The 12985-nt window shown below is 53.8% G+C and overlaps 3 protein-coding genes across 3 annotated transcripts; 2 read left to right on the top strand and 1 right to left on the bottom strand.

The window, feature by feature from the left end:
- Positions 1-2649: 2649 nt before the first annotated feature.
- Positions 2650-4386, top strand: BDP81DRAFT_207702 (uncharacterized protein). Its single transcript, XM_060582633.1, has 2 exons — positions 2650-2900; positions 3102-4386. The coding sequence occupies exons 1-2, from the start codon at positions 2789-2791 to the stop codon at positions 4376-4378; spliced, it is 1389 nt and encodes a 462-aa protein (XP_060447024.1). The 5' UTR covers positions 2650-2788; the 3' UTR covers positions 4379-4386.
- A 3327-nt stretch (positions 4387-7713) lies between these two features.
- BDP81DRAFT_315796 (uncharacterized protein) lies at positions 7714-9797 on the bottom strand (the record flags this gene model as incomplete). The annotated part of the gene is made up of 4 exons (XM_060584113.1): positions 7714-7759; positions 7892-8090; positions 8173-8815; positions 9036-9797. 4 exons carry the CDS (start codon positions 9795-9797, stop codon positions 7714-7716), a joined length of 1650 nt encoding a protein of 549 aa, XP_060447023.1.
- Positions 9798-11303: 1506 nt separating this feature from the next.
- On the top strand, positions 11304-12296 carry BDP81DRAFT_207669 (uncharacterized protein). The gene is made up of 3 exons (XM_060582632.1): positions 11304-11743; positions 11824-11984; positions 12079-12296. Exons 1-3 carry the CDS (start codon positions 11494-11496, stop codon positions 12136-12138), a joined length of 471 nt encoding a protein of 156 aa, XP_060447022.1. The 5' UTR covers positions 11304-11493; the 3' UTR covers positions 12139-12296.
- Positions 12297-12985: the final 689 nt, after the last annotated feature.

Below are 12985 nucleotides of genomic sequence, written 5' to 3'. Positions count from 1 at the left end.
CATGTAAATCAAGAGCGTCAGGGCCCTGAAAAGCAAAGTCTTTGAAGTCAGTTGCGTGCTTGAGGCGGCGACAGTTGAGTGCTATCCTCTTGATCTGCCATTTATACACATGTTCCGTGACTGTTTTTGAGAGGGCCGTATGTATCGACAGCGGTTGAGCTCCTGTGGGATGACGGGAATACAGCAGGCAACGGGGCTAGACTAGCGATGCTCTCAGACAAGAATGACGGATTCTCCGGGAAATGGAAGGAAGATGGAGGCATGGACGGCCTCGGTCCCCAGGTCTGGCGTTAGCGTCGGTCGGTCTAGGGTTTTCGGGGAAGCTTTGATTTGGGAATTTGGAAAGGGTGTTTCTTGCTCCGTCTTCTGTCCGGTTTGACTGTGCTTGGCGCAGTATGTCACTTCCGTGATACGTGGAGTGATTTGCTCAACGGAGGAACATGTCAACGAGTCTCTGGACCGAAGAATAGAGGTTGGTTTGGTAGATCGGAAAGGGGAGGGGGGGAAATAGAATCACGAGCTTCGAGGTATGGCTTCATTGTTCCAACCTAGGTAGGATCTAAGTAGGTCCTCGAGCGTGTACTTACTGTTTCGAACAGCGATATCGAAGTTGAGCTGCATGGTTGATAAGAGATGCATGTGTGTGATCGTTCTCGCTTGTAAGCTGCCGTGAGAAAAGCCAATTGTTCCAATGTGTACTAAATATAAAGACGACGACTGTGGACGGGGGGCCGAACTCCCGACAAAAGCCTCAGAGACTATTCGTCTGAGTTGAGATGAATTGAGGGGCTGCGTTTACCTACTTTTTTTTTTCCATCTTCCCTTTGCTCCCCGCTGCAGATTCGAGTAGTCCTTTAGGCTCAGTGTGGCCGGGGGGGGGGGTTTCAAGATGGGATGAGAGTTATGGGAGGAGGGTAAAGTTGACAAGCCTTGCGTGTAAGTAAGGGATTCCTTGAACGGTGCGAAGAGGGGGTCTAGCAGAGATCGCTTCAGGGGAGGGGAGGGGAGGGGAGGGGAGGAATCGTGTACATGAAGTCGAAGCTCTCAGGGCTCAACCGATGCTGACTGGGATAGGGGTGGTTTTCTTTTGACGAGGTGGTTGAGAGGGGAATGGAATTGAGAATGAGGTGCGGCTCGGATCTGCGCTGGGATTAAAGAGCTCTCCAGATGGGGACGGGATGAGACGCGTGCTGGTCGCGAAGGAGGGGAATAAAGCATGGGTTGTTGGGCAGGCTGGGTGTATTTTTACGGTGTCCAATCTGGTCCTCTTTGAGATTCTTCTTGGTATAAGGGAACAGGATGAAGAGAGTATGTTGGGTAGAGAGTTTATTCAAGGAGGCTGGCGCATTACATTCAATGCAGTTATCCAGGCTCATAACTCAAATGTGCGTTGGCTTGTGTGGCCGTGTAAGGCTGCTTGGAAGGAAAGGGGGCTATTCCCGGAATCGCCAGTTGAAGGGAAATTCAACATTATGCGCATTTGTATCATGAGATATCGGGTTTCCCTCTCACACGCGCCGTTGCCCCTTACCTGATGACTTAAGGGGACTACTATTAGTCTGCATGTCCGTACATAAGTAGGTAAACATCCATAAGGTTGGCAACTTTTTCCTGCAGAGGCTGAGTGACGCAGCAGCCGGGTTGCTGGGGAACAGGGTGCTCTCCTGCTTTTTAGTGGGGGTTTTCGGCTGGTTAGTCAGGGCAGTGAGTGGTCACGTCAAGGTTGACATGTCGGTCTGCCGTGGCCCCCGTCTGCTGTGATTTGTTCGCTGTCCGGTGTGTTCTGCTGCCGTGTGCTCTGTCCTTGCATTGCCCGTTGTCAGTGTTGATGTTTTGTTCATGTGCCTGGCCAAGTGAGGTAAGGAAGTCATTTGATATTGTTGAATGAAAGGTGGACGAAGAAAAGCAAAGCAGAACAACCGAATCCCAGCAGCGAAGAAAGACACAGCGGGTCCCTTGGACGAATTGATCATTACCTTCGTACTCCGTACTAGGAGTTACTTAAGGCACCCGACCCTAAGAATTACCAAATGCCCGCTCTGATCTGCCTTCTGCTTGTCTCGGCCGCCGTCTTCCTCTAGTTTTCATCCGGGCTTTCCCTTCTCGCTCGACCCTCCTTTCCCACCTCCTGTCAGAGGAAGATTGTCCACTATCCAGGTCCAGCTCCAGTCAACCCAGGCTTGAATCTGACTGACGTAGGACTAGGTACAATACCTGACCTTACGGGTGGTAGCTCTGGATCCAGCCTTTTGTCATTCAAGGCCGAGAATCCCGTCCCATCTTTTCCCGTATTTTCTGCCTCTCTCTCTCTTCCTTGCATTACCCTCGCCGCATGGGCTTCGCGTGCTTCTTCCCAGTTGTAATTAATCCCATCCGCCACGCTTGACCCGGACATCCGCCCATTCCAGGCAGTGTGTGCGTGTCTCTCTCTCTCTCTCTCTCTCTCTCTCTCCCGTCTACGGATATCGAGTTCAGCATCTTCTCCAAGAAAACCACCGAACCCGCGCATCCAATCCCACGCCAGCCGCCGTCCGACATCAGACGGGCCGCCGTTTTCGACCGCAGCCAAAAATCAACCAACGCCCAATCCAAAAAAAGACGAACGCGCGCGCCCCCAACTTTCTGCTGCAACCACCCACGACACCATACCACCACCACCACCACACATTGCCCCAAACCACGCCAGCACTAAACACTAAACAATCTGCGAACTACCAGCCTGCCGACCAGCCTACCTGGACCACATCCCCAATCAACCTACACGGACTGAAGAACATGAGCCAGAGACATGCCTAGTCGACTGCAAAAGCCCAATAAACACGACAAACAACGACTACCATCCAACCCTCCCCAGGTATCCGTACCCGACTTTGATATTCCTCCACAAGACTTTGCTCTCGGTAAGGGTCCCCGTCCTTGTGCACTCTTTGCTTGAAACCTCGCCCCGATCCACAACCCGCCCACTCCACGCCCTCTTCTGCCTCTAGCCTCTCCCGACGACCTAACCCTTCAGGAGTTTGGCACTGGCGCCATACCACTCCGCTGCCGTTCCTGGAAGTCACGGAAAGGTGACCATCGTGCTGACCTTGAACCTCCCCAAGACCTCGACACCTCTGCATCAACAAACTCCGCCAAAACGTCTTCTTCCCCGACGACGACGCCCTCGCTACATGGTCCTTCGAGCAGTCGCCGCACACTCGCTCCTCCCACCACCACCTCCCCCTCTTACTTCTCTCGTAACGTACGCAACAGTAGCTTGAACACGCGCATCGACGGAAACCATCAGTCGACGCCGAGCCCCTCCTCTTCTCCCCGAGGCGCCCCTAAGATGGTCCAGACCATCCGAACAGTACCCAGCTTCGAAGCCGCGAGCGACACGAGCTCCGACGCACCCTCACACACTTCCGCATTCTCCAGTTCCGTAAACAGCAACGCCAGCGCAGTCAGCATGGCTTCGAATCACCAAGAAAGAACGCCAGGCGTCAAGTTAAAACACGACTGGCCTCACGGCGGCAACGACAACACCATCAAATTAGACTCAGCAAGGAGGGAAGAGACGCCGCCCGTTGACGATGAGAACGCCGTCCCCGCACCCGAAGGGCAAGGCCCAGGCTGGGACTCAACCATTGGCAAGGCGGGTCTGGGAAAGACGGGACGAGTCATCAACAAGCTCGTCAGCGACAACGAATCCTTGAAGCGTGACATCCAGATCGAACGGTTACGAGCTGAGGAGGCCAAGCAGGCCGCCAAGCTGGTCGAGGACAAGATGGAGCGCATCATCAGCGACTACGAGAGCCGCCTCCTCGAAGCGAGCGTCACCAAGACGCTCCTCAGCCGCAAGGAACGCCAGGTCGAGACCCTCCACGCCAACGTGGAACTAGAAAAGAAGCGCACGGCAGACGCCAAAGAAAAGGAACACCTGTGGCGCTCCGAGATGGAAAAGATGCGCGCCAGCTCGACGAAGCAGGTCGAGGACGCAGACACCCACGCCGCGCTCATGGAGGGCCGGTACAACGCCATCAGCTCGCACTGGAAGGACCAGGGCGACGAGGTGCAGCGCGCGCACCTGAAGCTGCGGTCCGAGATCGCGGGCGTCGTCGAGGAGCGGCGGCGCGACGACGAAAAGATTGCGGCGCTGCGGGACCTGTGCGATCAGCAGGACGGCAACATCAAGGAGCTGAGGCGGCAAAAGGAGGATATTCAAAACAAGTTTGACGAGTACAAGGCGCAGCAGGAGTTCTTGCTCAAGGATATCAAGGCTGGCGTCGCCGGGCGGGACGCCGAGCAGGAGAGGTTGCTCGAGGAGACGAGGTCGACGTTGGCGAAGCTGAAGTGGGCGCTCAACGTGAAAGAAAACGTCAAGGATCTGCTGCAATGATTTGCTGCTGTCGCAATCAGCTCGAAGGAACGACGTGAAAGGTGCTCGAGCCATTCATACGGCATTTCACCATCACGATACAGCCTCGCCGACCCAAAAATGCAGGAAAGCGTACTACACCCGGCAAGCTACGGCGATAACCATGACCTTTACTATCGAACCCAGGCGCCATCGCCAGCCGTTTTGCTCTACTTGGACATCTCGGCAATCTACCAGGCGTAAGCGCAAGCGGTCACTAAACAATACACAAGCCACGACAAACCACTCAGAAAGAAAGCGTTGTGTTTGTGCATGGTGTAAAATACGAGAGCTCGTCAAGGAAGGGTGACGCCTCGACCCTCGAATTTGGATTTTCACTCTGTCTTCTCTCCGCTCTTTTAACAATTCACTTCTCCACGACCACGGTCAAAATACTGCGTACCCCAAACGAGAATCAAGCATCAACGATAGAGCCATGGTCTCAAAACACCGGGCAGAATCAAGAGAGGGTTTTTTCTGGATACAGAAGTTGGGTTTCTACTACATTTCTTTTCTCCAGCATGCCTAGGTATGGAAAAGGGGGGGATTCGACGAGCATTTGAAAGGGCGACCAAGGGAAGCCTGGCAGTCAGTCCTCACACCTCGACTTTTTTTTTTTTTCGTTCGAGAGAGAGAGAGAGCGCAATGGCAAAACAAAAGACCAAGATGCGGACTTAGGGATTTGGGAGTTTTCGGCGTTCAAGCTACGGCATGGGGAATTCGGGTCACTTTCGAGGGGATCTGGGAAGACGCTTGTCTCGCTCTTCCTCTCCGGTTGATGTCTATAAACAGCTCTTTCCCCCTTTTGGGGCGAGCTAGCTATGAGTATTGATCAAGATCTCGGGCCAGAAAGAGAAAGAATAATAGACGGTTTTTTTTTTTCTTTTCGTTTTTTTTTCCAATTTTTCCAGTGATGCCCAAGGTAACCTGCTTCATTACTAAAGTAACATGTTGAAGATGCGCCGGTCTCTCCTCACGAAGCACGACTAAGAACAATGTCATGCCCACCAGCGTAGCCTCCCCCCTTCAAACATTTCACTGGGGAAACGTTCCGACGATGAATGATTGTGATGATGATTATATCTGCCACCTTTATCCGTCAGCGCGCCTGACACTCTTGGCAAAGTCTTCCGAACGCTATGTACGCAACGTAACCCTTTTCCGCTTTTCCGGTATTCTTCCTTACGTTGGGGCTTCACCGCTTGAGGGGTTCGGCTTGCAAAGTTCCTGGCTGCAAGTTCAAATAAGGTAGAGGCGACTGTATCGGCATCAAAGGCAGTTTAGTGAACAATGGTACGGCATAGAAGGTATCAAGTACGGCTATATTGACCATACGGTTTGGCTATCTTTAATATACCACTACCACCAGCCGACAGGCGCTCACGCCACTAATCACTTTCACGGTCATATTATACCTAGTTAATTACTACCATACTAACTGCGACTATGAAAATTGTTAATTTCGCTCATTATGGCGGGAGAACATCAATAACGGCATGGTATAATTCTACAGGTACCTTCCGGCCGTTGGCAGTAGCACACAGTCGAAGTAGACGAGCTCAAATTATCTCCTTAAAAATGTCTGGAAGTTTTGTTGATCATGGAACAGCCCGTCCTGCGGTGCTCAGCATGATTGATCAAGGAGAGTTCATAGCCTCGGGGGTCGGACCCCGATACTAAACCCCAGCCACAACCTCTTGCATATAATATGATACTGCTCGCTACTTCCATGTCTCCTAAGTCAGCGAGCCATCTCACTTCGAGTCCAAGTCTTTCGACCTCGGAGGGCATGGCCAAGTTACCGAGTGGCCCTTCAGCGTCCGTTCTACACCTCTGCCGAGAGTTCCCACTTCCAATCAAAGAGGTAAACACCGGAAGAGAACGACGTGGGCGCCGGATTCGTTACTTGAAGCAGCTCGATGACTTTAACATTGAAATATACTATGATGGTTGTTGACAACTTGCCATCTTATAGTTCCAAAAGCCACGACCATTTTTGATGAGTATGTCACTCAAATAGCACCGCGGCTCAAACCTTTGCGCATTTTGGTACCATTTTCAAGTCAGGCTTCAAACCCATTCTAAAACCCAAATCAATCCTCATCTCATACCATTCTAAAGAATTACCTCCATCTCAGCCGCTGTCATAGTCATGGCCAAGCCTCTCAACCTGTCCTCCACCTGACTAGGGACTCGGTCATCCAGGCTCTGCCAACTGTATCAGGTCACACTATCCATGTGACTCCGGTCCTGACGAAAGAAAAACACTGATCCCGAATGGCTTTCTACACCAAGATACTCTGCCGCGATCGGGCGGCTGTATAACCCGCGAGCACCTATCCTCAGACTCTGCTTCAAATGGCGAAAAACATACAAACGCATCGGACGCCTTTAAAGCTCGCGGGGCCCGTTCCACGCCATAAAGAAAACTTCAACAGGAAGCCCGGATGAGCTGCTCTCGAGAGCGGGCGGCAAGGAGAAGAAGAGGGGTCGTAGGGGTTACAGCGCAGGTTAAATAAAAAAATTCACTTACGGTGGTTTCTTACTCTCGAATCTTCCTGCTTTACTGACTGACCCCCCACTGACGAAACGACTTTGTCTATATCTTGCAGGTAAACCACGCCCCCAATCCCCTCGAGGGCCCTAGCGGCCGAAGGAGATGGGCATCACGTTCTCGCATCGTTCCTGTCCGACCAACAACGCGACTGAAGAAACTATGCAGCAACAGAAAAGATATGGCGCCGATCGTCGTCCTCTCGAGGGCCAGAATTCTTTGGCTGTGAGACCCGTCGCGGCCGGAATTGTTCGCCGAGATGCTTGGGACAGACGGCTGCAGTAAGTATACCTCTGATGTAGCCGCCGGGCGCTGATGATGGCTCAGCTCTGCAAGTCTTGCCGCCTAGTCTCGAGAATGCCCAATGCAATGAGGACATTAGCCAAAGACAGATTACTTCGATAATTTAGAGTAGTGATCATGTCATCATTAAATCAACTATCCAAGTTTGTGCCCTTGCCCAGTATCATGACAATATGGTGATTGTCTCCATCTCATGAAACCGAAAGTGAGAAATGCACCATCGCCCCCTAAGACAGTACCAGACAGCGGCAAACAAATCGTTGTACCCAGACCCCCTAAACTCCCATGTCCTCAAGATAACCCGCGAGGTAAAGCCCATCCACTTTTCCCAAAAGGCGCTGCAGTGATAAATTTCTGAAGCTCCTCCGTCATGCAAAGAGAGACGCAAAGTTTAGAGACACAACCAGCATCATAAGCAGCCATAACCTGATCAAACCCCCTTGAGCTAACCCAACATGTCTTACACCTCGAGCATGAAATGCTTCATCTCCTCGACACCAACAGTCCTATCATCACCGAGCAGATTAGCCTCCAACCATAACCTCATAATGTTCCTTCAACCTGGCACATTTGCTCCGTCTTGCCTTGGACTGAAAGGGGGGAGAGCGTTCCGAAATGTAAGAGGGACAGTAACTCACATGGTGAGGAACATCCTCGCAAAATCATCCACATCCGCCGGTCTCGCCATCTTGGCGACACTCTGCACGAAGAAACTATTGACCAAAAACATGGGCTTCTCGCGCCACGCAGAGAAGAAGGCCGGCGAAGACTGGGCGTCCCAGAGGTGCCTCGAGAAAGTCCAGCGGTGCGGGATCAACCAAGGCGCGATATCGGGATCTGAAATCACACAAAATAGTCAGCTCTAGACTAGGCAGGGGGCACGAAAGGGGGGGGGGGGAGAGAAAAGGAGGAGCCTTACCAAAATCACCCGCACTCTTGAGCATCTGATACATGCTCGTAAAGATGTACCCCATCAACACAGTCCGCCTCACACACTCGTTAAAAACCCACACCTCCCAGGATCGCGGCGGCCTCCCGCGCAACGCGTCGTCGTCCAGCAGATGCACCTCGTCAAAGTTATCCCTCAACCCCTCGAGGTCCTTCAACCACTTCTCAAAGACACCCATGTCCCGCTCCGCCTGCGCCCGCAACGTCACGTCGCCATCGAAGCACCGCACCGTCTGGATAAAAAACAGCGCCTGCGCCCTCGCGAGCTTCTCGTGGCCCGTGATGTTGCTTCCAGCTGTCGTAGATGTCGTTGATGAGTCATTGGCGTTTCCTGTGCCGTTACCACCACCACTCTTGAGGATCTCGTTGGCGCCCTCGCAGACGGCGCGCATCGCCCAGTCCTTGTTGGACTCCGTCATGCCCGCGTACGCCGAGATGGCGGTGTAGGCCGCCATCAGGGGCCTGGGCGTCTCGCGGACGCCGCGGTAGAGGTGCCGGTGGAGGAAGGGCGCCTGCTTGGTCTGGGCGAAGACGACGTGCATGTTCTTGACGAGGTTGACGAGGTGGCCGATGCGGGAGTTTGGCTCGTGGATTTGCCATGGTTGGAAGCCGCCCTGTGAGGTCGGCGTGAGTACATGTGTCCCATTCCCGTGGGTATACGCGAGGTCGGGTTGCCAATGAGGAGGGCTAGATGGGGGGGGGCGAAGGGAAAAGATACGTGCGACTCTGACGGAAAATGGGGCATGGAAAGAACGTGATCAGGGGGACGTGAAGAGCAGTGGAGGTTTATGAGATATGAGAACCGCAATAAAAGAGAAGAGATTCATAACTTACACACACTTCCCCCATCTCATTGTCCCAGTCACACGGGTTCAGCTGGTTGATATCGGGCAGCATAGTCTTCTGTATAACAGGCGTTAACGGCGTTTCCCAGAGCTGCAGCTCGCCGCCGGCCGTCGGGTCTGCATTGAGGAAATCCATGACCGAGTTATAGTCAAAGGGCGCGTTGGCGGCATTCAAGTCGAGGTTCAGCGACGACGTCGACGGCACCGACATGGCGTTGTCGATGCTACTCCCGCTATTGTGGATGTCCTCCGTCATCACTATCGTCGGGAGACCGCCGTCAATGTACGATGATGACGACGCGGGTGTGAGCTGCTGCTGGAGTTGGGGCTGATGATGTTGTTGATGTTGATGTTGGTGAAGGAGATGGTGATCGGTCAGAGTGTTAAAGTCAAAGGGAGGAAGGTCATCGTTGATGTTGCCGCAGTCCTCTTCAATGTCCATGGCCTGGAGGGTGTCGTCTGGGTTACTGATCATACCCCCGGCGGAGGGAGGGGAGTCGCCCCGGCCGCCGAGGCTTCCAACACCAATACAACCACCACCACCACCACTACCACCACCGCTTCCATTGGCAGAGGCGGGCGGTAGGTTCTGGTACACACACGAAAAGTTCTTTTCGTTACAGCGCGTGCAGCGCGGGGTCTGCTTGTCGCAGCGGCGCTTGCTCCGTACGCAGGCGTTGCAGCTCTTCTGGCGGGACTTGTCCGCCGCGTCCGCCAGATCACTCATCGCTTTCAGACCGTCTGCGGACATTTCTCTCCTCTTTCTGTGCTGGTGTTGGTGTTGTTGCTCCTGCTGTTGCGGCTGCGCTTGCTGGGTCTGATGCCCTGCTGCTGCTGCTTCTGCGGCGGTAGCGGCTACGGCAGCGTCGGGTCTTGGACGGTGGAGAGAAAGGGAAGAAGCAAGAGGAGTGGCGGCGGCGGATAATAGATGGGTCGGCACGGCCAGCTGGATCCGATTGACCATGGGGAAGAAAAAGAGCGGAATAGGGAGAAGAGAAAAAGAGGTAAGAGTGGAAAAGATGCGATATCACGATTTCTCAAACAACGACCGATGGGTAATCCTCTCGTATCTCTCTCTGTTTCCCCGTGCCTTTCAGAAAAGGATCCAAGGCAGTCAGCTTACGCGGTTTGATCCTCGCGGGGGGGGGGGGGGGGGGGGGGGGTTGCGTTGGCAGAGTGTCCGCTGAACCAGTAAAGCGATTCGGTCTCAATCTGCAAGACTGCCAGGTTTAGTCAGAAAGGAAGCGAATGGTGTTCGACCCGTTCGAGCCGGTGGGAATTTGGGATGAAGTTGCGGAGCAGCGTCAAACTCCGCTCCGCGTCAGCACAAAAGTCCGCCAGCTGCGGCCCCACACCACGGCCGTCAGACGGTCGGTTCGCCCAACCAATCCGAAACTCCGCAACCATTACCGGCTCCGTGTCTACGACGTCCCATCACCACTCTATTACACCTTTTCTCCTCCATTGCATTCATCTCAATGATGCCACATGGTCAGCAATCAAAGCGAATGGAATGCCTTCCTCCTCGCCCGCCATGGCGACATGAATCCCGCCACCTTTCGTCCCAGCAGCTCGGTCTTCTCGACTCATCTCACCCTCTTCCCCTCAAAGGTCATCCGTTTGCGGAAGTCGGTACCTTTCTAGATAACCTCATGGCGTCCGCACAAAAGCGTGGTCTGATAATTCATATGAGGGAAAGCAAAGCCATCACACTCATCAAACGTGGGCGAGACCATAGATAGACATTTCCATCTCCCTTTCAGTGAGTCACCAGCATCAAACCATTCGCACAATCCACCCACGGGGCGCAAATCCCCGCTCCTCGTTCACGTTGGGAGGGTTACCGTTCCAGGCGTACTAGACCTTTTCAGCCGCGCTCAAGCTACGATGCATTTCCGTTATCGTCCAGAGAGTCCTCGTCATCCTGTCTGCTTGCAACAGAGACATTTCCCACGCGTGCCCATCGCCTGGCCACCCACCCCTCCTTTCCCTTACTTGGCTAAGAGATCTTTTTCCCGCGCGGGAAACACATATATAGCAAAAAGAAGAAGGGATATGCAAAAGCATACCCCCGACAATGGGCGGGGGGGGCAGATGACGTCTCGCGGCCCGAGGGTTCTCGCCTCCTCTCACGATCCGAACACTAGAAAGCTGTTTTCAGGTCGTACAGGAGAGATCCAGCCCTCCTCCCCGGACACCGCTACACAATGGACCTCCAGACCGTCGCCGCCGCCGTCGCCTCTCCGCACAATACACCCGCCGCAGACGCCTTTTCCCAAAAGATCATCATGATCACACCCCCAGAACCAGTAAGCAGCCTCACGGCATCGAAACCTCTGGACCACGTTTAGCTCTCACCCAAATTGAACCCGACCGTTGAAGGGGAAAGAGGAACAAGCCCTGTCGCCACGGGCTCGCCGTGAAAGTCGAATCCTCCTCCCTCCCCCATGAGCCAAACCCGCCGGGTCCCGACCTCCCGATCTCCCCCCTACATCACCGGACAAACCTCAGCTTCAGCCTCGAACCTCAGCTCCAACTTACGTTTCCCCTTACCATCTCTAGGCAAGGTAGGTACACCAAGATCTGGGCACCCTCGCTCGAGCGATTGTTACACGCCTCGCCAAAAGTCGCCGATTCTTCCTTGTCGTCGCCCTCCAATTCCGATCACAGAAAAACTTGGGGCGCGCAATCTCTCGAACCCGTTCGAAACAATCCATTATTAGCAACCGTCTCGTTTCGACTTTTGTTGTGCAAGGGTAGTAAAGCAGGTAAATCTCACCAAGAAACCTGTTCCTCCCCGTCGTTTGAGGCGTTGCGCGCCGTCATCTCTTTTCTTCCATCAACCCGTGCCCTACCACGTACACCGTCAACTCCCTCCTCCCACCCTTCTGACAACCTCGCACTCGAAGGAGACGGACAAACTCGAGGTTTAGTCAAGGTAGTTTGTCCAGGCCGCACGAGCGCAGCCAGATCCTGTCGGATCTAAGGAAGAAAATAAGCCTCAAGCCAACATCTTGCTTTTTTTTTTATAGGGCAAAACCACGCTTATCCGTACTTCCCTAACCTCCGTGCCTCCCCTCCTTCGCGCTTGACCGAACCCCCCAAACCAACCGCTCTCGGATCGAGGTATCTCCGTGACTGTTTTCCCCAAACAGACGGCGCAAAAAGAGATGAGAGTCCGGTTCCCGCATGCGGCGCATCGGGACCTCCCGTACGATTGAGGATTCGTCGCCCCGGAGAATTCCATCAAACGACGGAGAGAGAGAGAGAGAGAGAAAGAGAGAGAGAGAGGGGGGCACGGGGGCCAGGTTTCGAAAATGATCCAAGGTGGTAGGAAAGATGCATAGACGCTACACTACCTTAGCTGCCGCCCAGAAGTCTGCACCCGCCCATCCCCTACCTTTAGCTTAGGCAGGTAGGCAGCCGTACATTACATTGAAGATTGGTAAAAGGGGGCACCCCGCGGCACCGTGGTGGGATGGGCGGGCAAAGCCAACAAAACGTTGTGTAAAGGCGAGAGAGAGCGAGATGGATAGAACTCGACGGCCATATTGCTTCTCCCCGGGTGGCTGGGACACAAACCGACAAAAGGGGAGCTGCGTAGCGTTGTGCGACACACAACAGCCGGGAAGTGAGAGCGATAACGACGATGGATGGGAAGGGGGGGAAGAGTTGAGTAAACTGGCCCCGATATTCACCTGCAGGCCCCCTTCCTTCCTCAGGGTCGGGCAAGCCCGCCGTAAGCCACGACATCCAGACTTTTGATCCCGCATGATTGTTTCAAAACGAAGCGGGTTTATCGCAATCACTCATCGTCGGGACGCCGCCCATCCTTCTCAGCCTCTCTGGATTCTTCGTGTCGCCTGAAAATGATCCTGGCCATGGACCCTGAGAGAGAGAGAGAGAGAAGAAGAATCTTCAAACGTTTTCCCGCAACTC

The sequence above is a fragment of the Colletotrichum phormii genome (assembly GCF_030913505.1).
Source record: "Colletotrichum phormii strain CBS 102054 chromosome Unknown BDP81scaffold_7, whole genome shotgun sequence".
Taxonomy (NCBI): Eukaryota; Fungi; Ascomycota; class Sordariomycetes; order Glomerellales; family Glomerellaceae; genus Colletotrichum; species Colletotrichum phormii.
Note: the sequence above shows the minus strand (reverse complement) of the source record. Positions and strands in the feature narration are given on the sequence as shown.